The following is a 27,909-nucleotide window of genomic DNA, read 5'->3' on the forward strand; positions in this document are numbered from 1 at the left end:
GTTGGACTATCCGTCCACCCCGTCACATATGCAGTGGAGAGATCGTTGGAGTTATGGGTCTGTTGTGACCTGCTTGATAATTCATTGACGCACTCTTAATGTAATTTTGGTGAGCCGCTGGTGGGCCTGTAAATCCTGTCAGGCTGATAGATGTCCGTCATCATGTTCCTTGGCTGTTTCTTTAGATTGGGCCACAGCACGTCGCTCTGTGAGATCGTCACCTTTCACGTGAGACATTAATAAGACCTGGTCGTGGCTGATAACACTGAACTTGTTACTTTTCCCCATTAATAAAGTAACATTTAAAAACTGCATTTTGCATTTACTCGAGTTATCATTGTCTAATATTAAAATGTATCTGATGACCTGAAATGTGCATAATAAAAAAATAAGAAGGAGCAAATACTTTTTCACAGCACAGTAACTTTATTGCTTCTTGATGACGACCTTTTGTTTTGAACAGTCGGCGCTGTGGGAAAATTACTGAGTACAACAGTCTTCTATGTTATAAAGAAATTAAAGCTGAAAACAAATATGGCTAACATGACCTCTCATTGTCTCAGGAGGTTTAAATTAGATATGCAACAAAAACCTAGAAAAAGAACATTGAATTCCATGAACACTGGATATATGATGCAGAGTGAAGACTGCTGCATGTAAGGCAGGTGTGCAGTTTGTAGGCAAAATGAGATAATACTTAAACAATCACAGTAAAAATCATTAACACATTGTGATATATGAGGAGGGGGGGGGGGGTACAGCATGTTGCAGCGTAAACCTTCTATGTGCCGCTAACCTGACGTCTGTGAGCTGATGAGTCCTGATCAGTAAAACCTTCAAACCAACTCATCAGCTTTCAGATACTTAAAGTGATCGTGACATACAGACTCCATAAATATAACAGAGGTGCTCTAATAATCAATCTACTGTCAATATTACATAATGATCTAAATCCAGAAAGTCAGAACAACGTAACAGGACGAAGGCCGTCACCACAGCATGAGTCTTCATCATGACAAAAACTGGGAACTTTTCTAATCACGTGTGTTTTCTTGTTGATGATGCGTGTCCAGCTTTGGGGAGTCTTCAAGCATCGCTCACAGGAATGAAGCTCACAGTTCATCCCCATCATCGGCTTCCAGCAGGGATGCACTGGCCTGTCTGAGAGCTCATACAGGAAGCTTCCTTTGTGTCGTTTTGTTATTCTCCTTGAACTTACAGCTCCGCATCACACCATCACTGAACGTCGACTAATGTGAGAAAACAGAAATGTCAATCTCTGACACACATCAGTGAGTACAGTATGGATATCAGTGCATCCCTGTGGCCAGCAAAGCACTACAAAAGACCACAGTGCATGCTTTAAGAATCAGAGCAGGACAGTGAAAACGTGCAGGCACTGGAGCTGCAGTCATATTAAAACCCACACACACGCCACATGTGCATTACTACCAGTGTTAAAGAACGCACTCCTGAAGCCCAGTGTGTGGATCAAATATGCTCTCTCTGCTAATGAGGAAGCAAGCAGACCTCCACAGCTGGATGTCACCTCTTCTTTCATGATGGCAACAAATGGGTGTGCCAAAGTGAAGATAAGCGTGAACTGAAATTTTGCAGACAGTCCGCCTTAATGAACAGCGCTCGTCTTTGGCACCGTCGAAACGAGAAGATGCTGTGTGAGTTACGACAGCAGATGTGGATGAAACGGTCTGAGCTTTGGGAACAAATGATTAGACGAAGGCAGTACTGACAGACTGATATCAGCCAGCACTGGTGCTGTTAAGTGTTGACAACAACGTCTGAAGGCCACTGCGTGTTTCTTACTGAACGTGGCTCAGGTTCCATGAGGTTCTCTGCGTGAGAACGCACAGGAACCGAGACAGCGGGGACTCTCAGTGAGCGGATAATAGCAGCCAGTTTAGCAGCTTTCTACAACCCTGACCACAGGTCCTGACCTCATGCAGCAAACAGTCAGCAGACCAACATTAGATGGAGCTCAGGTTGCGACTGCCTGCATGCTCTGGAGCCCCGCTGTCAGCCAGGAAGACCTATCTGACGTCATTGAGTTGCCGGGCCACCGTCAGGATCTCCTTGGCTCCTTTGCTGAGCAGTAAGTCGGCCAGGTCGACGCCGAGCTTCTCGGCCTCGTCCTGGACGCTACCTGGGATCTTGTTGGCCGTGACTCCCACTCGCTGGACCTGCTCGTCCACCTTTTCTGAGCTCTGTGGCAGAAACGCACGTTATTATGAAAACAGGTTCCTATGTGCAACGAAGGTAACGTGGCAGAAACACAATGCACGCAGCTCTTACCTGGGTCCCCACAGCGATGCTGACCTGCATGGTTTCCTTCAGGCTGTTTGAGCCATCCAGACTGTATACCGCCCCCGTCAGGTACAGCTGCAAAAACATACAGGATTTCTCCGGGTTACTCACACGTTCAAACAACAAGCTTTTAAAATCAGATGAGAGCGGGCCGCTGCTGCAGAATCAAATAGGTACCAGTACAGGACTTGGTTTGTCTCCATATTCATGCGACTGCTAATGATTTAAGGATAGTGATCAGTCACAGTTAAACTTCTGATTATCATATCCCTGCATTTATAGTTCAGTCATCTTGCAGAAGCCTCCTGAGGCCCAGCATGCAGCGCCCATCAGCTGTGACCTGAAGCACGCCACTGCATCAACAGAACCTAAAACTGTGAAGCCACAGCAGATACAACAGAGCAGTTTTCTTTGATGAGTTAAACTGAGCAGGAACCATAGCAGCTGTTTGATATCATCACTTGTGTATTAGGGGCGATCGTGGCTCAAGAGTTGGGAGTTCGCCTTGTAATCGGAAGGTTGCCGGTTCGAGCCCCGGCTTGGACAGTCCCAGTCGATTTGTCCTTGGGCAAGACACTTCACCCGTTGCCTACTGGTGGTGGTCAGAGGGTCCGGTGGCGCCAGTGTCCGGCAGCCTCGCCTCTGTCAGTGCGCCCCAGGGTGGCTGTGGCTACAATGTAGCTGCCATCACCAGTGTGTGAATGGGTGGATGACTGGTTGTGTAAAGCGCTTTGGGGTCCTTAGGGACGAGTAAAGCGCTATTTACCATTTATTATTGATACTTGTGGCCATTAGTATAAAATATGAGTATTTGTCACTTGGTGCCAATAGTCTGTTGAGACACAGCAGAGTGGCAGGAAATACTCCCACAGCTGCTACGAGTGGCAGATAAAGTGTGTACAGGGCTGGATCTGTAGCTAACAAGAGCACGATGTATAACAGTGCTGAGCCACAGTCACTAACACTCTTACCTGGGAGTCCTTTACTTGGGTGTGCACAGCCACTGGGACACTACAGCCACCCTCCTGCAAAAATAACACACAAATAAATGATAGAGTCATCACAGATTCACACAAGTGTGTGTGTGTGTGTGTGTGTGTGTGTGTGTACGTACCAGGCGTCTGAGGAAGGCTCTTTCAGCTATGCAGCGCAGCACAGTGTCAGGGTCATGAAGGATGGACACCATCTCTAGGATGTCTGCATCTCTGGCCCGAACCTCCACTGCCAGGGCCCCCTTAAAAACACACATGCACCTTATTGGGAGCCATGAACAACCACCTGTCCTGTGGATTCCTGACCTTTCCACTCGGCAGTTCCTACCTGTCCCACAGCATACATACAGTCGTCGGGCTCCAGGATCTACCAGGGGGAAAGAATCACACTGTAAGACTAGAAGTGCCACCCACATGCTGCATATAACCACACAGTGTACCTGGCTGATGCGGCTTTCCCAGCCCATCCTTCTGAGGCCGGCAGCCGCCAGGATAATGGCGGCAAAGTCATTCTTCTCATCCAGCTTCTTCAGCCGTGTATTCAGGTTCCCACGCTGAACACTGCAGCTCAGGAAACGCCCACCAAACCCAGAAACTGCCCACTCAAAACCCACTGGATAATGGCCGTCATCATCATCAACACAAGTGCAGTGTGATCACAGTTTGGGACTGTTAGCAGCTGGATAGATTTCCTAAACATCAGCTGATGTTAGCCTCTAGCTTGGCCTCTTTGTGTGTACTTGTTTAGCCCGACTCTGTTCACACAATAGTCAAAACCAGTTTGTGAGTGTTTGTGACCTGCACTCCAGCGTCTGTAATAAAAATAGTATTCGCTAACACTACACAGTAACCACACGTGAGAAAATGATCATTTACCCAGAAGATTATGGCTGCTTGTGGTGTAGTAACATCCAGGTAATTATTGTCCTTCTAATTAGCCATTATGGTGTTGAGACAGCAGAAAGTTGTGTGTATGGGGAGCTGGTTTCCTCTGTGCAAACAGCTGATAAACACAGGAACAGCGCGACTGCTCTCAGGAAGGATACGATGTCTTTGAAGTCCAGGTGGGGGAACCTCTTCTTCAGCTGAGCAGCTCGGCGCAGCGAGCTGGTGCCAATCACACTGCACAAATGAAGTCGAGTGTGTTAGCCGTGAGGAAAGTGTAAGCAGATATAAGAATGCATCGATCAGGTCCCTCTGACTGCACCTGTTCTCTGGCAGCATGTCCAGAGTCTTCCCTGCATGGCTCGGATGGAGGACCACTGCATCGTGGGGGTTTTCTCTCCTGTAAGACGCACAGATCACAACCACAAATGCTGCAACGATCTATGACCCCAAGCATTATTTGACTTATTGTCCCAACAAAGGACGAGCTGGTGCTCCGCACACTGCGTGGCACCTTTGGTACACCTAATCCTCGAAATAACTTGTTTTTCATCGATTTTAAACTGGCACAGTGTAACTGCACACACTACACCAGGGGTGCCCAGTCCCCGAGAGTTACCGTCCTGCAGCTTTTAGATGCATCTTTGTTCTGACACACCTCAATCAAATGAATGGCTTGTTATCAGGCCTTTGCCAAACTTGATGGCATGCTGAAGAGGTAATCAAACCATTTGATTTGGCTGTGCTGGAGTAGGGACGCATCTAAAAGCTGCAGGACAGTAGCTCTCGAAGACTGGGATTGGGCCCCTTGTACTATACCCTTCATCCTGTGAATCAAAAGCATGAAGTGGAGCCTCGGAGTCATAAAAGGTTATCTAAGAGCAGAACGTATTCGATTACCCGTGTGAAGACCACGAGGTGCCGGGTGCACTGAAATTGTCCTGAAAAGAGTAAATGCATCCAAAGTAACTGTAAGAGTCAGAAGTGTGTGAGTGACTCACTTCAGCACAGCTCCGATGGTGAACCCCGGAGGCAGAGTGGTGGGAAGGTCTTTGAGGGAGTGAACAACCAGGTCGACCCTGAAGCACACACAGGATATGCACTCGCATGTATGAGCTCCACAATGCAGCCATTTACGCAGCAACCAGAGCCCACCTGCTACATCTGAGGCTCTGCATGCACTTCACATGCTCCAGTGGACTAACACCACACAGCTTTTCTGTATTTTCTGTTGCAAAACTCTTGAAACTAGCAGGTTCCTATACTGGTATTAGGCTGCTTCTTCTTTTAACCATTAAAATGTGCACATTTTACAGGCTGCTGAGTAACTATTCGAGCTGAGCGCTTCTGAAGAAGAGAAAATAGGAAGGAAGTGTGAAGCAGTGTCAGAGGTCACACTTACTCATTCCTCTCCAGTGCATTCTCCAGCTCTTTGGTGAACAAGCTCTTCTCACCAATCTGCAGGAGACAGATTCCCATTAACTGCTTCACATTTATCAAGAACCTCCATGCAGTGTTTGGTCTGCACTGTTGCTCATGAAGCAGTGAGCTCATGTCAGCGCTGACAAGACTGTGTAGGTGGCAGCAGTCATGTCCGTTACACTTCCTGGAAGCCTTACCTTTGACAAAGCAGTATCGAGGATTTTGTCTCCTGTTGTTGACATGGCAACTGGAACACAAAAGATTAGATCATGAGACAAGCCGACAGTAACTCATGCTGCACTTTTCCCACCCTATAAGACAGGGCAGTGAACGCACCGTCTAAGGCAACGGACTGGAAACTAGTAACAAATGTAAAGACACAAAATGTTGCCATTAATCCTGTTTGTCTACACAATGGTGCTGTTGGTAATTTAGCTTCTAGGAATAAGTTTCAAATCCTCAAATTTGAGAACTTTTTTCTAAGCATCAAAAACCTGAAAAATACTGGCTCTCCCTCCTGAGACGGATCCCTGTGAGCACTAAGCAGCAGGCATTTATGCAATATTTGGACATCATGTAAAGCCATTTTGTTCCTGCTGAACAGCTTTAATGCTGACTTCTTGCAGTGGGAGGGTGGACGACAACAGAAAAAGTAGAGTTGCTGAATTTGGTAGCAGACTTACAGGTGGTGGTATCGATTAAATGTGCAGATCCATATAAAGACTGCTGCATCCGTTTTGTGTTGGTTCAGTCTCCAGAAAAAGAAAAAACCCAGGAGAAAGTACTGAACATGAAAGTGGGCTGACTGTCTGCAAACACTAAAATACTTTTTAACGTTTTAGTTACTGTTTTCTAAAAAGTTACCATTCCTCTTTATTCCTTTTTATTTTAATCAGAATTAAAAAAGAAGAATAAAACTGGCATTTTACACATGGTAATATTCTGGGCCAATCAAAATCGCTATCAGTGCACGCCGCCTTTTAATAGGACGATATATTCAAAATCACTGCTTGTTCTATGTAATACGATGGATTTACTTTTTTCAATAATTCCTGGTTTTTAGTTTCCATCTGTGGCTAAAAGCGCAGGAACAGTCTAACTGGACTGCTGCTCGCGTTCAGGTTCAGTGACGTTTTCTGGAAACACACGAGGTCACCAGCTGCTTTGAACAAAGACACGAACTTCAGTGTGTTCAGTGCGGTGAGGATGGAGTGACAGCGTGGACAGATTCAGACTCAATTTTAAGACTTAAGCTGTAAGAACATGTGTGTAATCCATTCACTCTGAACAGAAACATGGAGACAGAGCAGAAACGCTGCACAGACAGAGGGGCTGCCTTCTTACCGATTTCTAAGTGGATGTCAGGGTACAGCTCTTTCAACGTCTCGGCCACGCTGTCCGTCTGGATGCGAGCCAGCTGCAACAGAAGATCAACTCATTGCATTCACTGTCCTTTCACACGTATTAAATCAGCAGAACAGAGCAGATGACAGACAGTTATCATAAAAACACACTCGTCAGGCAGGATTGTTTTATCTCTGTGGAAAGGAGGTCCAGGCGGCTTTCAAATCAGATAATTCACAACCGACACTCGGGATCTGTAAGTTCAGCTTTACATTAGAGTCAAACCTGCCTGAATTTGAAGCTCCTGATTGGATAATAATGTAATACTCACCTGGCTCTTGCGGGTTCCCACTCGAATGACTCGGCTAACTTTGCCATTTCCATCCTGCCGGAACATAAAACCAGATCAGCCACAAGATTTTACAAACACTCGCTCGCTTCCGAGATGTATTCCTCATATGTTCAATCAGCACAACACAGTTACACTTTCTGACTTAAAATACGAATGAATGATCCCTCTCTGCTGGCCTCACCCTGATGTACTTGTAAGGTCCTTCCTCCATGATCCACACTGAGCTTCTGCACTGTAGAGGCTATTGTGTGCGCTGTGTGTCTGGGACTGACTGCTGCGTCCTGGTAAGGAGCTTTGCTGAGGTCATATAGCCTCTTGATACTAAACAGTGTCCTTTCTTACTGGACCCAGCTGACTCCTCCCCCACTAAGGACCTCCACCTCTAGTATCTCTGGTTCCCACAGATAAGTGTGTCTTTTCAATGAGTCCGTTACAAAAGGCAGTTTAGGAGGGTCCTGGTTACAGGGTGTGGTCACAGGGAAGAGTGTGAGTGGAAACGTTCCTCTTCAAACAGAAATATCCAGATAACACTGCTGGCTGTTTTTAATCAGGGACACACAAGGCTGAAATAAATGCAAAGATGCAAACACTGCTCAGAGTAAAGACTGATCTTAAACGCGTCACTGCAAGTCTTTATTTCCTTGTGATCCTGGTCAGACTTGGCCTGCAGTTTAATAGCAGTGGCCGAGTAAAACAAAGTAATACTTACGGGAGTATTTCTGTATTTGCTAATATGCTGTAGTTTAAAACTAAAAATGTTGTTTAATAAAAATAAATGATAACTTCAACAGCACACCAGATGTTTGATTTGACTGTTTGTTTTTGACTAGATGACTTATTATACACGTTTTAATTATTAATGAAAATAACTGATAATTCACTCATTTCTGTGCGTGCTACATGCAGATTACATCGTTAAATTATTATTCTTACTATTAAATCTGAATTATTTGTAACATTTTCTTTCTTTTTACTCATTTATTTTTCACCTGACCCGTGCACGTCTCAGACATAACCCTGGGTATTACGAAGGGTAAAACAAAGACTGAATTTCCAGCCGTCTGTCCGAAAACTGCGTCCAAAAATCGATTAATTTGTCATGTATTTACTCAGCGCCTTTAGAAACATACCTGTTATAGTGTAGCCGATGTTAGCAGGTGGCAAACATCCATTCGGCACCAGTAACATAACAGCTAAGTGTCATTTTAATAAAATGCTGAACTTTTAAATGCGTTCACCTCCAAGTGTATCAAGGTAACTCTGAGGCAGGAGCAAAATCAGTGCTGCCCATTTCACGAGGGAGGAATATAAAAGCTTAAGTGAACTCAGTATCAGAGTGACTTCAGTCTGAGAGGGGAAAACAGTGGCGGTGGGGTTTTTCGGTGTCTATAGCTAACACGCTGAACTCTAACGCTAGCAAATGAACAAGCAGGCAGCCTGTAAGGTTAGCGTTCAGTGTTTCGGTGCCAGCACTCTGTTTGGCGGCCTGCTTCTAACCAACGCTGATCTTAACCTTCCCAAATCAAACTAAAACGTTTAGCTTTTTACAGCTACTGTCTGTCACGTTTGACACCGCCCCCTGTCCAATGGAGAGCAGAATCCGCAGACAAGCACAAACGTCAGCCAATCAACGAGCCCTACGTGATGACGAAGTTTACGCACAACGCGTGAACGCTGAATGAGCAGCAAGTCTGACAGAACAGTGAAGAAAACCTACCTGAGAACTAGCTTCTTCCGACATGTCGGTGATTCGGTTGACTCCGCCGGTGTTGCGCGAATCAGCAGCGTGTTTTTCTGGACACAGAGACTATTAGAGACACCTAAACTCCTGGATGAGCTCCGAGCACTCGTCTCAAACAGCTCCGCGTATGAATGAGCGTGGTGGCTATGATGTCATCGGACCGGCTAGAGGTCATTTCCTGGTCCCGCCTGTCCTTTCTGCTTCTGCGGGCGTGGGTGCTCACATCCACGACTTCAAGTGTGACTATGTTGGAAGTTTAAAAGAAACAAAATTGTTATTGAAGGGAAAGCGCAATAATTGACTTCCGGCTGCTAAATATCCGCCGGTAGTATTAAAATGATTACTTTAAAAGCTGACGTCTTGTGTCATGTTTTTGTGATCTGACGACGTGGCCATAAAAACCTGTCTGTCAACTTTGGACTTTTATGCCAACTACCATACACACCTGTAGGCTTATCCAGTGCGTCAGTGAATTCACAATGTCGGAGGCAGGACTGGGAGTAAATATATTACACGCATATTCTTACGTTGTTATTGTATAATTTAATGGAACAATCTGTTGATTGAAAAAACCAACATCCTCCGCAGTGAGATAAATACAGGATCGCGCGTTCCTCTTCCTTTTTTAAAATGGCGACACCTAGTGACCAAAATAAGTTACTGCAACACTGTGACGTGTGCAGTTTTTCGTGCTAGGAGTCTAAAATGAGAACCATTTCCCCTCCCCCTGGGTGAAAGACGCATCGATGTGTTCACACTCCAGTGACGCAATCAGACAGCAGTATCACGTCCAAAGATACTCAGGTATGCAGACTGAAGAAAAGAGCAGGCAAGGATCAAACTACCAACCTTCTGACTGGTAGAGGACCTGCTCTACCGCCCGAGCCACAGGCATTGTGCATGACAAACATGTAAACAGTATTCCCATATGAATGTTGGATTTATGTCCCTAAGAACATTCTGAATATCTTAAAGTGTTCCTGCCACCAGCATCTTGCTTACGTGTGCATTTACATTAAATAAAAAATACTGTCTGCTCAAACTGCAGCACGGTGGCACAGTGGTTAGCACTATTGCCTGAGTTCAATTCCACCATCAAGCCGGGGTCTTTCTGTGTGGAGTTTGCATGTTCTCCCCGTGTTTGCGTGGGTTCCCTCCGGGTACTCCGACTTCCTCCCACCGTCCAAAGACCGGCAGCTTGTGGGAATAGGTTAATTGGATAATCCAAATTGCCACTAGCTGTGAATGTGGGAGTGAATGAGAGTGCGAATGGTTGTCTGTCCCTATGTGTTGGCCCTGCGACAGACTGGCGACCTGTCCAGGGTGTACCCCGCCTCTCGCCCTATGACAGCTGGGATAGGCTCCAGCGCCCCCCGCGACCCTGAAAAGGATCAGCGGAAGCGAATGGATGGATGCTCAAACTGTCTGCTTAAAATGTTCTACCTCATCTATAAGCTATCAAACCCATTATTTTCCATAAACTAAAATATTTCCTGCTACACTCATCCCCCATGCAAATAAAGAAGTCTGTATTCTTTTCACTACGTGATCAAAATATTAACATACTAATTAATATCAAATATAAGTGAATAATATTAGGCAAGGCAAGGCAAATTTATTTGTATAGCACAATTCAACAACAAGGTGATTCAAGGTGATTTGGTTAATATTATGTTAATATTAACCAAATAAAACATGCTAATGAAAGGCAATTTTCTTCTTCTATATGTTTAATAATTTATTAATTATCTCCAGTAATTAATCTTCTGTCTGGGCATTAATCCCACAGTCCAAAGACATGCACAGGTTAGTTTAATCAGATAACTCTTTATTGTCCATGCACAATCACACCTGCTAACAGGAAGTTGGAAATTGATTGTACGTGTGAATGTTGTCTGTCTGTGTGTTAGCCCTGTGACAGGGTACCCTCACCCATCAGAACTGGAATAAGCTTCAGCTTAGTCGTGGAACTGGAAAAGCAGAAGGATGGATTGTTGGAGTATGTTTACTTTTCTTTCTTTGATAATAATAATAATAATAATAATAATAATAATAATAATAATAATAAACAGAATTCAACATTTTTGTAACTTAAACTTAAAAGACAACATTCAATTCCATAATATATCTGACTTTGTTAAACATGTTAGTTACATTCCTCACACGCTTCACAGCCATCGTTAGTTCGTTGCCCCCCGTCCGGTGATAAATGCCCAACGAGAATATTTATGTTTACAATTAAGGGTTAAAATGTAACATAAAGAACGTAAGGAGGACAACAAAGAGAAAAGACTAATTGTATCATATGTTGCATTAGACTGTGACGTGTTCACATCACGGACACACAGATGGGATGAATTTGGTGTTTTGACGATGGTGGTGGAGAGCGCTGCCTGCACTGAGGACTGTGGCATATCATTCTTTTTTATACGACCCCCTGTGTGCTCTGTGGGTGAAGACATTTTCATCCCGGAGACCAGCCCCATCAGACGTGAAACGCTATCACTCAGAACTACTCTGACAACCTCTCTGAATATTATTAATATTTGTGTGTTTGCCAGGTTATTGATACGCTGATAAACGTTAAAAGTAATCGCGTGGAGGTAATTTGTGGTCAGTAGTCAGAAGTCTGAAGAAGAAGAAGAAGAAACGCTGGTGGAAGTAATCTGAGTAACTTCTTTATGCAACAAGGCCAACATTTGGGGGCCCACGTCATTGGTTTCCACGGTGGGCTGATCCAGCGCGGCTCTTCCGGTGGAGACGTGGCTCTGTGCTGCTGCCATATTGACGCTAACTAGCTAACAATCACACAACTAGAAGTCAGCTGTATATTCGCACCTTGCTATTCCAGAGGGACGAGGAATCACCAAAGCAAGAAACGCGAGAGACTGACGACCGTCGTGCCGTAGAGAGAGACCACAATGGTGAGTGACAGTCGAAAGTGACCATTATTTCCCTGCCTTTTATCGGGCCTAGGAGCTATCATAACATTGGCTAGTAGCTAAAGCTAGGTATGAGCAAACTAGCTTCTCCCCCCCTCATGAACGAAAGAAGACAATTAATAAACGGTGCTTTTTTATCGGAGCCACAGTGATAGCGACATGTTCAGGTGCTAAAATCGAGTAAATGAGTCGTCAAAGTTGAATTTCACCTGAGTGAAGCGCTTTAGCTGTGCAGTCCGTGCTGACGTGAACTAGCTTTGCGGGCTAGCGCTAGTTGTCTCCTGTCAGTAGCCGGATCCGTGCAACCACTGCCTGCTGTCAGATTGTAATAAGCCAGGTTAAACCGACCCCGGCTCTGCGACATACCCCAACTATCCGTACAACTGTGTTATTATAGTTAGCTAGTGTCGATGACTTCGATAACCAGTTGCTGCGCGTCTTTATCGAGTTCACATCGGTGCGATCGGCTCTTCCATTTCTATTGTCAACGTGTAATCAATGCAGTTCCTCCAGTCATTTAGCACAGCCACGTAAAGCGTCCGTTTATGTCAACCATTGTTATACTCATTATATTAAACGATAAGATCATTTCCATTGTGCTAACATCTGCACCAGTAAGACACGCTCACCTAAGAGAAAGGCAAACAGCGGTTAGTTCATGTGCATTTAGTAATGTCCTCAAACAACTACAGCCGTGTGTAATCAGGAGAGCACCAATATATCAAATGACATGTACTCTTGTCTGGTTTTTCTGACTTCACTGTATCGCTAAATATCAGAATCAGCTGATATTGTCCTACCTGAGTGTAGGCCACATCAGGCTAGCATTGGATAATGGCTGACTTAGACTTCTACAGTGGATATTTGAAGAGCCAACGATGTAACCTATGCAAGTGGCCAATGTTATCAGCATTTGTGTGCTGGTGCATTATGTGCTAATTACATTGTGCTCGTTTCCTGGGTTTTATATGCTATGACGAAAGCAAATAAGACTTTTTGCTCCTGAGTCTCCACTCTTCAATGTGAAGCTTTTCCTCTTCTTTGTACATTTCCTCATGTTCACTCTCATAGTTTTGTCAATCTTCCTCCTGTAATTTGGTGAAACGTGTGTTCTTATTTACTATGATTATTATTCCTTATATGTAGATGATTGATAAATCAAATCAAAGACTACAGCAAAAAGTAGCAGAAATTCACAGGAGGGATCGGTGGTATTGAACAGTCACAGTTGTTTCTGGCTGTGTCAACGTGACGTTACATTTTTAGGCAGGAGCACATCAGGTTAAGATGTAGGGTTTCCAAGTAGTTTGCAGTCACGGTGTACCTATGTGGTAGATTTCCCGCTGATGAATGAATCCTCAGTAAGTGTGATGAAGATCTGCAGTAGTGTAAACAGTTCTGTTTTTTTTTTTGTTGTTTAGTTTTTTCTTGTTTCTTTGGAATAAAAGAAGAAAATATTACATGGAAAAAAAATTGAATGTTGACATTTGCTGACCTCCCTTTTGTTATTATGAGCATAGATGTTGGTCCGATTACTGCATCTTTAGTTGTAATAGTTCAGGTCTGTGAGAAACTAAAGTGGTGAAATTCCTCTGTACCCCTCAGGTGCTGTTGGCAGCGGCGGTGTGCACCAAGGCCGGCAAGGCCATCGTATCGCGGCAGTTTGTGGAAATGACCCGGACACGGATTGAGGGTCTCCTAGCTGCGTTTCCTAAACTGATGAACACGGGCAAGCAGCACACCTTTGTGGAAACAGACAGCGTTCGCTATGTGTACCAGCCACTGGAGAAGCTCTACATGGTCCTCATCACCACCAAGAACAGCAACATCCTGGAGGACCTGGAGACACTCAGACTGTTTTCCCGTGTGGTAAGCGCACACAGGCAGGCTTGGATAGAAGTCAGTTTGCAAAGAGCATTTAAGTACATGTTGTCTGACATGCCAACGAGGTGACCGGTCTGGTAACAAAGAAGAATAAATGTAGAGACATGTCACTGTATAAACCTGTATGTTCTGAACGTTACAGTAAGTGTACATGATGGATGTAGCTTCTTTGAAACCAGCTGTGATGAACTAAGGGTGATCTCACTGTAAAAAGATGACTAGCTAGCAGCATGTAAATCACAAACATTAGCCGATGAGCATACCTTGGGTAATCCTCACACCCAAAATAACTCATATTTACATAATGGGCTCAATATTTTATTCATTATGGCCTGAAATTAGTCACCGAGCCCATAAACTCACCAGCTGTTTACCTGGAGACGCCCCCTGGTGGCCGCTGAAAAGAAAGCAAAGAAAGATTACAGACTTCTCTTTGTTGCTTTCCCACAGTTTGTTGTAGTTGGGCATGAAAGGCACGTTTGTCTTGAATTAATGAAGAAAGAAAAAAATCTAATGACTGAAATGATGTTAAAGTGCGAGAAGCTGAAATGTGAGGTGGAGCGATGCTTTTGCTGCCAGCCTTTAGGCAACACGGCCACTGAACTTCATGCTGACTGAAGTGATGAAGTCAACAGTGTTAGGCTGTTAATGCAATACGACCATACGCTTGTATTACAGTAGATGTTAAGAGTCAGGCTTCAACAGCAAAAAATATAAAGATTTAAAATACAGTTTTAAAAACACTGCATGTACAAACCAGGAAAAAAAATAATAAAAAGTAATTATTGAAGTCCTTACGTTGAAACTGCCCTCGGCAAGCAGCTGCTCTAATCAGTGTTACTGCATAATGAGACTCAAAGCTCCTCTGAAGCTCTAAACACTAAATAACAGCAGAGGACAAAACACTGAAGATGTCTTTGTAGCCTAGCAACAACACGTGTTAGGAAAAAGTGCTCTGAGTGTGAGTCCACGTTTCCTTCCAGTGCAGGAAGCACTGCCTGTGGACACACAGCATTACGCCACATTTTCTTATTCATCACTGTGTTTAAAAGGCCACTGTGGGCCTTGTTTACCTACAGTTACTGTTCAGCACAAAGGCCCCTGTCTCCAATAAGGAGAAACAGCAGTAACACCTGGGTCCCTGTTGCTGTCTGTTTGATAGGCCAGCCAGTATCCATGTGGTAAACATGTCACTGTTGGCATATATCATTTTTGCATCCTCTGCTGCGAACTGTGAGGACACGGTAAGAAGGAAATCTACATACAGATGTCAGTTTTTCATTGTGGGGAAAAGCTGTGAATCCAATTGATGCTTTGTTGTATTCAGTCACATGTTGTTGATGGTGATAGAAGTGGGGCAGATGATACCAGTTAATCTGTATGGAAACTGGTGTGCAAATGAAGATTAGGTTCTGGGAATAATGGGTAAATAAATGGTGTTAGTAAAGTCTGTCAGCAAGAACTAGGCTACAGTGGTGCTTAATGTGTCCTTATTGTATCCTTATCCATTAGTTTAAATGAATCGCTCCTCCCTTCTGTTCCAGATCCCAGAGTACTGTCGTGTGCTGGAGGAGAGTGAAATATCGGAGCACTGTTTCGACCTGATCTTCGCCTTCGATGAGATCGTTGCACTGGGCTATAGAGAGAACGTCAACTTGGCTCAGATCCGCACCTTCACAGAGATGGACTCCCACGAGGAGAAGGTGTTCCGCGCCGTCAGGGAGGTGAGATGTGGCTCTGCCTGCCTCGTTGGATTCCTGTTGAATTATTCAGGCAAATTAGAAAGAAGCACATGGAAAGTTATATTACACAATTATTATTTGTCTTGTAAAAGAAACAAAATGCAACGATTGGAGTTTAGTGATTTTTCAAAGCTTAATAGAAGGAGGGAGATGAAGGAGAATATGAGACGTACACACTGTACAGGCTAAGCGAAGTGTGATGAACCCGCATGGTTGACAACACAGCTGCACTGTCAGTATTTAAAATTTAACACAGTCTTATATTTTCCCTCCTTCAGAGTAACTGTCAGCTGTCGTGCTGTGACTGTATTAGCGCTGAGCGTGCTGTTCTGATCCCTGCTCACTTTCTTTTGTAATCCTACAGACTCAGGAGCGCGAGGCCAAGGCAGAGATGAGGAGGAAGGCCAAGGAACTGCAGCAGGCCAGGAGGGACGCTGAGCGCTCCGGGAAGAAGGTGCCAGCTTTTGGCGGGTTTGGCAGCGCTGGCATGACCAGTGTGTCCTCAGGGACCATCATCACAGACACCATCATCGAGCCAGAGAAGCCCAAGATCACAGCGGCTCCAGTCAGGTACAACTCAAGTTTGTATGGGAAGATTTTGTTGTGGTTGCACAAACAGTGGACCGATTAGGCTGATGGGACATGGTGTTTGTTTCTGTTCAGACCAAGTGGACCCAGTAAGGCTCTGAAACTGGGGGCTAAAGGGAAAGAGGTGGACAATTTTGTTGACAAGCTCAAGTCTGAGGGTGAAACCATCATGCCCACCACAGGAAAGAGGGGATCCGATGTTTCGAAAGTTCTGCCCCCACCAGTCAACATGGAGAGGTATGCCCTCATCATTCAGTGCTGTGTATTCTTCTGGGACTGGCTGTTTTCATCAGGCTGTTGCAGTAACGACATCTGAACTGTGATCACGACACATTTATTTACTTATTCTTCTCATTTGTGGCAATCCAATACTTTTACCTTAAATATATAAGTTTCCCCTTTAAAGTCAAATAACAGAAGGATAAAGGATGATGTCATTACAGGTCGAGCTTGGCATCAGTGCGCCCTAACCTAGTTGTAAAACTGGTTGCGTGTACATTAATTAATCCCCTGCTTTAATGCACCACCCAGTTAGTGACACAAAACAAACACACCCACAGTGTGACAGGTGCATGCTGGGTACAGGTGTGTGCTGGGTGCGGTTAACAGGCTCATAGATGTCTCTCAGTGGGTCCTAAAGTTGTAATTGTTATAATTGTATTATAACTTAATTCTAACATTGTAACAATGTAACATTTTTATAAGTGAGGCTTTTTAATTTGTAACAAGTGTCCAACAGTGCAGCACGCCTCACAGACAGGGTGCTTACAGACAGGTGAAGAAAACGGACGGTTACAAATCTCCTGTTTCTCAGCGCATGTGTGCGTGCGTGTGTCTCACTGGTGTAGCTTCAACTTCATGCTAAGATTCAGTCACAGTGTCATCTCAGTGCTGCTTTCTTAAAGTGTGTGTGGGTGATTTGACCTGCAGTGTGCATCTGCGTGTGGAGGAGAAGATCACATTGACCTGTGGCCGTGATGGCGGCCTACAGAACATGGAGGTGCTGGGTATGGTGACGCTCCGAGTCACAGATGACAAATATGGACGCATCCGCCTGATTATCAATAACAATGATGGCAAAGGATTGCAACTGCAGGTTGGTTTATCACACACACGTGTGCAGCAGACAGTGCTACACTGTGTATGTTATGTTAAACACATAACTCAGTTTTATTTACATTACATTTGTTTTTAACCATAATCGTAATTTTGAAGTGCGTTTGGATTTCAGCTGTGTACCTGAACGTTGAAGCTACAGTTATATGAGGAGTCTATATCCACGGTCCCCTATTTACAGGGGCTCAAACACAATCCAGCAAACAAAGATAATTATTATGTTTTAAGAAATATTTCTGTGAAAGCACACAAACTATGTTAAACGCTGTCACGAGTATGCCAGAGCAGCAGGTGGCGCTATAAGCCCGCATTCAGAAAACACAGAAGTGAGCAGTGTAATGTTAAAAATGAGATGAAGGCAGACACAGCAGTGTTTTTCCTGGTCGACAGGTAAACACAGAAATTCCTTTCAGGTTTGGATGACTGCATGTTTTTGGTTTACAGCAGCTTGCAAATGCAAATGTCCCTCTTCAAAGCAATTCCAGAGACTTAAGCTCTTCACTTTGTTAAGAAATAATGAAATCGTAAGAAGAGCGTAAGCCTCTGAGTCTGTTCTGTTTAAAGTGACCCAGGCTGTTTTGCTGTGATGTTTGACAGTAAAAGATCTTTATTGAAACGCGTCTCGCCCTCTGTTTCTTAGACACATCCTAATGTGGACAAGAAGTTGTTCACAGCTGAGTCTGTGATTGGCCTGAAGAACCCGGAGAAGTCCTTCCCTCTTAACAATGATGTGGGTGTGCTGAAGTGGAGACTACAAACCACAGACGAGTCCCTCATACCTCTAACCAGTACGTCCTGATGTCTGCAGCTCCTGTCCTCTTTAAGAAAGCACACTGACAGTGGTAGTAATGTTTGTTTCCCACAGCACAGGATGGCATCTGTAGACAGTGTTTAGCCTTACATGTGTGCCCAGGCTGAGCTCTTCGGATTGATGTATGACAAATACAAGCGTCGCATATCCTCAGTGAAGAAGTTAAACTAGCACGCTGTGATTTCTGCCGAAATGTGAATATTTAGTTAGCTGAGTAGCTGCGTAATGATTTCATTAGATAATGGGAGCCTTGATGTTAGATGGCTGTGTGGGAAATGTTGAAGATTGCCACTGGCACTTATTATCATTACCGGGGTTTTAATAGTTTTGCAATTTTCATTAGTTTTTATTTTTATTTAGTTTTGACTTCAGATTTTCAATTTTATATCAGTTTTAATTAGTTTTTACCATTTGTTTGCTAGTTTAGTTTAGTTTTTATTTTTTTGAAAATCCTTAGTTTCAGTCTAGTTCTGATTAGTTTCAGTTATAGTTTTAGTCGTGTTTGCAATAATTAAGTGTAACAACATCCCAGTTTCATCATATCAGTCATGCTCTGCTGCTTATCCTTGGGTATGTTGCTATTCCAGCTACACTGCACCCTGCACAGGTCGCCTGTCTGTCGCAGGGCTAACACGCAGAGACAGACAACTCACATTCCCACCTATGGGTTCTTTAAATAAATAAATAAATTAGGGCAGATGAACAACCATTGATACCAGGCAACTATAAGATATATCTTGGCCCCAATGAGACTATTAACTCTCGCAGCACCGGGTGTTCGTAATTTTGGTTCAAGTGAATTGATAAACTCTTTGAAGGCAATTGACTCACACAGTTGTGTAGATATCCCCGTCCTGTTGTCTCGGGATGCATCACGCTGCCTTGCCTGGGGTTAGCGTCTGTTTCTGGGGATGAGGGTTGAGTGTGCTCCCTTCTCAAGGTAAGCTAGGTTAGCCTTCTCGTGTGAGCTTTTCAAGTGCACTTTAAGGTTTGTGGGATTTTTCCCCTTTAGAAATGTCCCTCATAATTTGTTTCTTTCCACTACAAGACACTTGCTTTATCCAAAGCACAGTCATATTCAAAGTAATCCCAAATTGGACTCTGGCGCTTTCTCCCGACTTTTGCTGACGTGATTCTGCGCGTGGACGGAGCAGCAACACAGACGACTCGACTAACGTGCTGCCACCTGCTGGCATAATGAGACACAGCAAGAAATAAATCTGGAAACTAAACTTCATTTTCACCCTCGACTATTGTATGACACGCACACATCAATGAAACTAAACACATTTTGCTATAAATTCAGTTAATTTTAGTTTTGTGAGCACTCATTACAGTTTTAGTTAGTTTTCCTTTTTTGTTTTTTGTTTTTATTTCCGTTAACAAAAATGTTTTTTCACTTCTAGTTTTCGTTATTTCGTTAGTTTTCATTAATGATAATAACCTTGATCATTACTGGCATGGCTGTAATACTGCAGTAAATATTGTGCTGCAACCTGACCGACTCTTCCTCCTCACTGCAACCTGACCGACTCTTCCTCCTCACAGTAAACTGCTGGCCATCAGAGAGTGGGACTGGCTGTGATGTCAACATTGAATATGAGCTGCAGGAGGAGAACCTTGAGCTCAATGACGTGGTCATCAGCATCCCTGTACCGTACGTACTTATTCACAAAATGTGTATAAGAAGAAAACTGTTACTCTGTCACATCCCTGTCAGTCCTGTGTATGACCGACATTCCCGGTGCTCTTCAGGTCTGGAGTGGGAGCTCCGGTGATCGGTGATCTGGATGGAGAGTACAAACACGACAGCAGGCGAAACATCCTCGAGTGGTGCCTACCTGTTATTGATGCCAACAACAAGACGGGCAGCCTGGAATTCAGCATCGCTGGGCAGCCCAATGACTTCTTTCCTGTCAGCCTGTCCTTTGTGTCTAAGCGCAACTACTGCGACATCCAGGTGGGTTGCATATGATGGAGTCTGACTTCAGTGTGAGGGACAGAAGCTCTGTTTAACTGAGGAGCACATTTTCCACAGAAGGTCTTCGGTTCTCTAAAGTGAATCGGCCTTTAGTTTAATACGTGACAAACGTCAGTAACTTCATAATTCAGTTTTATTTATATAGAAGCAAAGAACAAGTCCCCTCAGGGTGCTTTTAAAGTAAAGAGCCTACAATAACAGGGAGAATACCCCAACAATCACTGTGCTGTGAGCAAACGCTTGGTGACAGTTGGAAGGGAAGAAACCTCCAGCAGACCCAGGCTCAGGGAGCAGCGGCCATCTGCCGCGAGTGGTTGGGGGTGAGGGGAGGAAGATGGGAAGAGATCATTAATAACTGGGACTGAGTGGCCCTGGGATTTGGGACAAAACACATGTTGTCCACTTAAGACTGTTTTATTACATAGTAAGGCAGGCTAACGTTAGCTGTTGGCTAACATTAGCCTGCCCCAAAAAGTCACTCTGTGGTTTTTGTTTGCTTGTAACTAAAGAAACAAAACAATCCAAGTTTTCAGTGGATCAAAAAGCTGAATGGATGTTTAAGAGGCCACGCGTGAGCTTAAAATCCAGATGACAGTGCTGTGTGTTCGTCCCTGTGATAGATGGAGTAGCTGCTGCTAACAGACTCATGTTTCTCTGTCCACAGGTTACCAAAGTGACTCACGTAGACGGCGACAGCTCCATTAGATTCTCTTCAGAAACCTCCTTTGTCGTCGACAAATATGAAATCCTGTAAACCCGTGCAAAGAAAAAAAATTGAAAAAACAAAATCACCAACAAAAAAAAGTCTAAATCTATGCTTCACAGAAAGATTGAAGATCTCTCGCCTGCCCACCCTGCATACTATATGAGACTGTGAACATCGACAGGACTCAGTCAGCCCTGGGGCGAGGCCTCTTCCTGTGGTGGAGCGTCGCAGCGGTGGTGTATTTATATGTTTGTATGAGAGGATCATCTATATATAGAGTTAATTGAACCGGTAAACACACACACACACACAGCAAACTTGTGTCCGCCAAGCAGAACTGTAAATGGGACAAAGTAGAGGATGACTGCAGGGGTGCAGGAGAGCCTAGCGGTCAGGTAAACCCTGGCGGTAGACCGGGCCACTACACTGAGCGCTGGTAGTTTAACTGCCCACCCTGGTGTTCATGCATCCTCCACAACGCTCGCTCGCCGGGATTCTCGCTCTTTCTTTTCACGTTTTCTAAACTGCAGAATAGTAGCTGTCTCAGTCGTTATAAGCCTGACTTTGTTTAATCACTAAACTGTTGTGATCTGATGTCTTGGTGTCCTTCTTCATTCAGCTTCTTTTGTTTCTCTCTCGTGCTTTGAATTTTGTTTCTGTACACGTGCTTAAAAAGGAAAACATGGCTGTACTCAGTATGTCACCTGTACTGTGTGAGGTCATCATCAGCAAAGTTCTCCTTTTATGTTCAACGTGGATACATTTTTTACTGTTTGCTGTATGTTTTTGATTGTTTGCCACTAATCTGGAGGTTGACAGTAAAGAGCAGGATTTGTGAGGGACTCTCGGCTGCGCTGTTACCAAACAGCAAATACATTTGACTGTTGCATCTGGAGAAAATGGGTTTTTGTTTTGTTTTTTTATGGTAACACCATTACAGCCACTCCTTATTTTGTCAAGAACAGACTGTGTGTTAACCTCTGGTCCATTTAAGTCCAGCTCTCAGCTATCAGATATCCAAAAACAGGACTTTGAAGAAAAGCCCAGAAACAACACCCCAGCCCCTAATCTACCATCCCACAGGAGCGCTCACGTCTCCGATGGCAGTGGGTGCAAGTTGGCACACAGATCAGAGGCTGCCAGCCTGATGCTCCACTCACTGCGCTCACATCCCAGCTCAGCTCTTCTGTTCTCACAGTCATCCTTTACTTTATTATTCACCGTAATGAGTTTGTCTTTCATGGGTTTTTTTCCTTTTTTCCCCAAATTTGTACTCACCAAATTGTCGCAGTGGTTTCGTAGACGTGAGGTGGAAGTTGACGACACGCAGCGTTTTTAACTACATTACTGAAGGGGAATCTTGACATTCCAGTGTACAATTAGAAAAAAAAGAATCTTTAATGGAATAAAATGTATTATGGAAAATGTAAGTCTGACTTGGGTTTTTGTTTCAGTGGGCCTGTCATAATTAGGTCGTTGTGTAATTGTTGTGTTTTTGCGTTACATGAAGAAATTGTGTTTGTGTCCTGTTTGTGTTGTAGTGCTCACTGCGCTGGTTACTGTGTGAAACAGAAAAAGCCAGCACGCCTGTTATTATCAACAATCAGATTGACCACACCCTCTCAGTCTGCTGCCATTTGAGGCTTTTTTTCTCCTGATGACCAATGTTTGCCTCTAAGCCCCCAGCTGCTCTGATCCCACAGGACTTCACTCATCAGGATCATGAGTGGGGGTCACAGCAGCTTCTGCGTGGCTTTTTTTATTGAGTGGTTGTTACTGTTCCTATCAGCTGGAGGCAGCATCAACAACACATTTTCACCCGGAGCGCTGCTGCTCACTGGATCTTCTCTCTTGTAGAGCTGGTTGTGTGGGAACATCCCAGTAGATGAGTAGTTTGAGACCAGGCTGCCTGGCTCCAGCAGCTGTGCCGTCAATCTCCTCATTCTGATGCTCAGTGTGAACTTCAGCAGGTCATGTGTCCTCACACGCTCCTCGCCTGTGCAAAGGAGAGACAACATTATATACATTGAATAAAATAAAACAATCTGGAAATTTGACGTTGTGCGAGTGGGTGTTAAAGAGTCGAGTGCTGTGGTGAAGGTGAGAAGCGTCAGGCTGGGGTGTGTTAAGAACGAGTCCTGTCTCGGTCACTTATGCAGGGGGGTTCTGGTTTAGGAGGGATGGCCTGAGCATAGAAGCTCCTCTTCAGCCTCTGTTTTTGCCCAGATGGTGTGGAACCTTCTGCCTGATTGCAGAAGCTGGAACAGTTCACTGCTGGGATGGGACGGGTCCTTCAGTATCTGAGCTGCTCTGGTCCAGCATCTCCTCGTGTAGATGTCCTGTAGGGAGGGGGAGCAGCCCTGCAGCAGCGTTCTGCTGTACGGGTCACTCTCTGAAGAGCTTTTTTGTCCTTGACACAGCTGTTTCCATACCAGGATGTGATGTTCTGTGTGAGGATGCTCTCCACAGCGCCTGCATAGAAAGTCCTGAGGATCACTGGAGAGAACCTGAACTTCTTCAGTTGTCGGAGATGATACAGGCGCTGCCTAGCCTTCTTGGACTGGACCTGAATGTAGGCAGACCATGTCAGGTCTGAGGAGATGTGGACATCTGTGCACCCTCTCCACTGGAACTCCACTGATGATAATGGGCTTGTGGTCTCTGTGCTGACTCCTCCTGAAGTCCACCACCAGCTCCTTGGTCTTGCCAACGTTCAGCTGGAGGTGGTTGTCCTGGCACCACGATGCCAGATTCTTGACTTCCTCCATGTAGGCCGCCTCATTGTTGTTGGAGATGGCACCCAACACCACTGTGTCATCAGCAAACTTCACAGTGGTGTTGGCGCCGTGGCCAATATAATTATTAAAACTAATGATTGATGGTAAAGATCCAGAGCATGGCCTGTACAGTGACGCATCACACAGCCTGCAAATGTGTTTGTGCTTCAACAATGGTTTAAAAGTCGAATGCAGCAGTTGTATTTGTAAGTGAGCACAAATCATCTGCAGCACTGGGCCGAGTCTACGAGGTTCTGTGTAAGATTCTGTTATATTAGCACGAGAGGTGGTTTCTTTAAAACAAACCTGATTCTTTTAAGCTTTGCTCATTTTTCTCCTGATCAGGCCTTTGTTTGTAAATGTACATGTAAGCCAACACAAGTCAGTTTGTGTGTAGAAAACAGATTTACAGGCTGAGCGTATCATGGATGGCCAGCATGTTTCCTCCACTGAGATGTATTAAAAGCTCTGGAAACATCGATACAGTTTCCCTTAGTGGTCCAAGGAATGGTGAAGCAAAGTAAAACTGCCACATTGCAGGATGTTCAGCTGAGAGCCGGTACTGCCACCAGACTCCACACTAAAGTCTGTCCATCGCAGAACTCTGAGTCCAGCAGACACACTGATGCTGTGTTTGGATCATATGTTTGTCCTTAAAAACGCTTACAGATGGAAACGTGCCCGCTAAGTTTCAGGAGCTCGTTCTACGTCTGACTGCGTTGTGTTGACAGACGAAGATGAACAGCTGTGAAGATGAAGTCTGATGTTGAGCTGCTGTGGGCAGCAGATGGGAAAATGTTGGGGAGTGGGGCGGTGTTTGAGAGAGCTTACCACCCGCCTTATTTAGCCTGTGGGGCGTTGTTGGGGGGCGGGGGTGTTAATAGTGGCCCTCCAGTCATTAGGAGGAGGGTGTGTCTGTTTTCCGAGTGAATGAGCTGATAAGCTCTGCAGAAGGTTTGAGGGGAGAGCAGCACTGTTGTCTGTGGCGTGTTAAACACAGCCGGCAGACGGACGCCTCCCCGCAGAGCACGCTGGGATTCTTTTTGGATCTTCTGGCTGGAGTTTCGGTGGATTTTCCTGAATGGAGGCTGGAATTCTCTAACCCTTAGTTTCGTTTAATTTCACTTGGACTAAAGTAACGATGCTCAAGAAAGTACGATTCAAGGTAGGAGACTCCTGCAGTTTGTATGTTTCGGTTAAAGCTCATTGAGGCTTTGTGCAAATACTTTCTTCTTCTTGAATAATTGATACATGACTGTTTACATATCTAGATATTTGTCATGGACACAACCTGCTCCCAGTCTTCACATTCTTCCAACTTAATCTGTTCCTGCGTCAGGTTTAAACATTTCACTGCTGGGAGCTCTTTCCTCTGCCTCACAGGAAACCACGAGCTTAACTTTCCAAGTTTATTTGGCCATCTTAACAGCCACCATGTTGCACAGGGTTAGGGGTTGCAAATATTATAGCAAAGAGCCGCACAGAGAAAGAGCGGCGTTCACAGAAAACTCCTGAGTAAGAAAGACAGCAGAGCCTGACATCAAAGATCATAATGGTCTTTATGAAGCTCAGTCCATCGCCCTGTCTCCACGTCCCCCTGAGCCACACAGAGGAACTCCTCATCCGCAGGCTTTGTGTCCCTTTCAAGAGAGCCTGCGACTGAGCCGACCTGTGCAGGGCCTCTGCTGGCTCTTCATCAGCAGCGGCAGCGCAGGCTGCAGTTCCGTCTGTGTGGTGGTGACATGGAGGTGATGATTACAGCACGGGGACGGGAACAGGAGGAGCTGCAGCCGCTGGCTGTCACCCGCTTTTAATACGAAGGTGTAAACAAATCGCATCAGTGTTTGCCATGAGCGCTGTGCTTCTCAAGACTCACTGAAGGCACACCTGTAATCAAACAGCCTCCGCAGAGTCTGAAACCTTCTTCATTTTCTTTGCTTTGAGCCACCAGGTGAATCCACCAGTGTGCAGCCTGTGGATCCAGCACGTCACCTGCACGTTTTTATTTATGTTCTTTCAAAGGCCGTCACTGCTGTGCATAAAATCCAACAAATGCAATCAGCTCTTTCAAACTGGCCAAGTTTCTCTCAGACGCGATGTTTGGCCTCCTCTTTGGCTCACTTGGCACTGCATTAGAACTAGGCAACTTCCCGACACCATGACACCGTCGGGCCGAGAGCTGCTGGCAGGCAGGCCTTTCACAGTGCTACCACTTTCTCTCTTCTTTGGCTGGTGGGTCGTCTCCCCTGGTGGTTACGATTTGATGAGGAAATGAGCAAATACAAAGTAGTGCGAAAACTATTGTCGTTGTCACCAGAGCCTCGCAGAGCTGGGATATTATAGTTCAGGATTCTGTGAACCTGGAAAACCAACTAAAATAAATCTCCTTAGTTTGGTAAAAACTCTATTCATCAGTACATGATTATTAAAACTCTGGACATCGACAATTCAAGGCTTGTACCACCGTGAGCGCTCCAGGTCCCGCCTGGTCTCAGACCCTCAGAGCGCCTGGAGGAGGCAGAGCAGCTCATTGCTAATCAGGCTGGTGGTTTGATCCCTGCTGCTCTGGTCTGCATGTCCAAGTATCCTTGGGTACGATACTAAACCCCGAGTTGCTCACACTGCATTCATTAGAGGCACTGGTACTCTGGATGCTGAAGCCCTAAAAGTGTGGCATAAGAATCTTTGTTTTTATTGTAATACCTGTGCTGAGTGTCCTACCTCTGACATATGCTGTCCATACAGTCACATGACTGAAACGAATAAAAACTAAACAGACAATAAACTAAATTCTAACAGAGAACGACTCATCTTTCAACAACTGGACAGAATCAAAGGTCAGGATGAAACTCCCTCCTTCTCCTTCATGTATGACCTCAGTCAACAGTCCGCCGATGCAACATGAACATCTTCATTTTGTTGCTAACACATGAACACGCAGTGGCCGTGAGTGTTCTCCCTCACATCCACACTTTGTCTCATCGGGCTTCAAAAACAGAGCTAGACAACGGAGAAAATGTCCAGCGTGAGGCTGGGACTCCACTAACCAACAGGTGGCGTCAAAGGCGTTCCCTCTCCTCTGGTCCACAGAGGTGCAGGTGGATGTTACGTTAGCATTGTGAGGTGACCTGCAGTAGCTTACATCAGAATAATCTCTGAGCCAAATGAAAACACACCAGCCTGGTGTGTCTTTCCACATTTCCACTTACTTACACTTACATGGGTGTACGGTCTCTTATTTCTTGTTTTCTGTGTTATATTCTGTACTTTTGTGTGACTCTGCATGCTCCATCTGCCCGTCTTTGCTGCTGGAACACACGAATGTCCCCAATGAGGGACAATGAAGGATATTTCTGTTCTATTGGCACGTAATATCAGAATTATTTCAGAAAAAGAAACTTATGGGGGTAAATATTATCAGCCCTCTGACACACACACTGATTGCTGATTTTCACAAAGGAAAATCAGGATATGGATATATGACGTTATGACAAGTTTTCCAAGTTCCAAAAACTGGAGTGAGAAGGATCATCAAGAAATTCAAAGAGAGCTGAAAGTACTGAACAAACTACTGAGAGATGGGTTTAAAGACCCCAGAAGACAGGAGTGAATGACTTCGCCAAGTTGGGAATTGTAGTCTCAAAGAAGAAAATCACAAAAACCCTAAACGGGAATAGACTGACAAACTGGGAATCTCATCAAGATGAAAGGAATCAAAATATGTGAAGGCAGCAAAACTGGGTCTGAGTCATTGCTCTGGCCCCAAACATGTGGCACGCCTGGTGAAGAACTTCCTCTAGAGGTCCAAAGTGAACATTACTGTGTGGGCTCCACAAAGCGCTCCTATTGAAGATCTGTGGGGTGAACAGAAGAGCATGTCCATGTCAGGAAATCTAGAGAAGCTTGAGAGATTTGCCAAAGTAGAACGGGCAGGGATTGCCATCAGAGGAGCTAATCATTTATTTCCATCTTTTGGTATTTGTGAAATAATTTTGTTTCTGTTCTGTGTGGGTTAAAAGTGTGGAGAGCCACCGTGGCAAATATGTGTGCTTGTCCCACACTACTTCTTTTCTTTGTGGTTTCAACCAGTCAGCATCAAAGCAGAGCTTCATCCACAATCTGTTGTTCCACTGCAACGGACCCATGAGGTGCCTGAGCAGTCAGCTAGCATTAGCCAAGAATCCAAGGATTTGGCTAATGAAATAAGAACCTGGCACCAGGACTGGCCAACAGCAAATCTGACTTGATGATATGTTTTATTTATTTAATATAGATTTATTGAATAAATAAAACTCTTCCAGAAT

General features: G+C 44.8%; 2 protein-coding genes across 4 annotated transcripts; one reads left to right on the plus strand and one right to left on the minus strand.

The window, feature by feature from the left end:
• Positions 1-403: 403 nt before the first annotated feature.
• LOC102302073 (porphobilinogen deaminase) lies at positions 404-13,342 on the minus strand. 3 transcript variants are annotated; one of them, XM_042226792.1, is made up of 15 exons: positions 12,210-13,342; positions 9,035-9,301; positions 7,297-7,350; positions 6,966-7,038; positions 5,819-5,868; positions 5,602-5,657; positions 5,201-5,278; positions 4,522-4,599; positions 4,361-4,436; positions 3,755-3,868; positions 3,643-3,681; positions 3,437-3,556; positions 3,294-3,347; positions 2,311-2,397; positions 404-2,222 (listed from the first exon to the last, which is right to left on the minus strand). In XM_042226792.1, exons 2-15 carry the CDS (start codon positions 9,056-9,058, stop codon positions 2,049-2,051), a joined length of 1,077 nt encoding a protein of 358 aa, XP_042082726.1. In that variant the 5' UTR covers positions 9,059-9,301; positions 12,210-13,342; the 3' UTR covers positions 404-2,048. The 3 variants fall into 3 exon arrangements, with proteins under 3 accessions (XP_042082726.1, XP_042082727.1, XP_042082725.1); XM_042226793.1 differs by lacking the exon at positions 12,210-13,342 and adding an exon at positions 9,504-9,954; XM_042226791.1 differs by lacking the exons at positions 9,035-9,301; positions 12,210-13,342 and adding an exon at positions 7,499-9,020.
• Positions 11,783-22,258, plus strand: arcn1b (archain 1b). The gene is made up of 10 exons (XM_005937396.3): positions 11,783-11,982; positions 13,606-13,869; positions 15,429-15,608; positions 15,991-16,196; positions 16,290-16,451; positions 17,145-17,310; positions 17,971-18,118; positions 19,690-19,798; positions 19,897-20,101; positions 20,787-22,258. Exons 1-10 carry the CDS (start codon positions 11,980-11,982, stop codon positions 20,874-20,876), a joined length of 1,533 nt encoding a protein of 510 aa, XP_005937458.1. The 5' UTR covers positions 11,783-11,979; the 3' UTR covers positions 20,877-22,258.
• The last annotated feature ends 5,651 nt before the right edge of the window (positions 22,259-27,909 follow it).

The sequence above is a fragment of the Haplochromis burtoni genome, unplaced genomic scaffold (genome assembly GCF_018398535.1).
Source record: "Haplochromis burtoni strain Fernald_Lab_line unplaced genomic scaffold, NCSU_Asbu1 Contig_228, whole genome shotgun sequence".
In the NCBI taxonomy this organism is placed as follows: Eukaryota; Metazoa; Chordata; class Actinopteri; order Cichliformes; family Cichlidae; genus Haplochromis; species Haplochromis burtoni.

What these genes read in the sequence shown, in the direction of transcription:
- LOC102302073 (XM_042226791.1), bottom strand. Translation starts at nt 7,528, where the DNA reads ATGGAGGAAGGACCTTACAAGTACATCAGG. An exon ending in TGGGAACCCGCAAGAGCCAG is followed by an intron (nt 7,039 to 7,296) that starts GTGAGTATTACA and finishes CTTCTGTTGCAG; the next exon opens with CTGGCTCGCATCCAGACGGA. An exon ending in GGGAAAGCCGCATCAGCCAG is followed by an intron (nt 3,682 to 3,754) that starts GTACACTGTGTG and finishes TCCCCCTGGTAG; the next exon opens with ATCCTGGAGCCCGACGACTG.
- arcn1b (XM_005937396.3), top strand. An exon ending in TGTTCCGCGCCGTCAGGGAG is followed by an intron (nt 15,609 to 15,990) that starts GTGAGATGTGGC and finishes GTAATCCTACAG; the next exon opens with ACTCAGGAGCGCGAGGCCAA. An exon ending in GCAAAGGATTGCAACTGCAG is followed by an intron (nt 17,311 to 17,970) that starts GTTGGTTTATCA and finishes TCTGTTTCTTAG; the next exon opens with ACACATCCTAATGTGGACAA.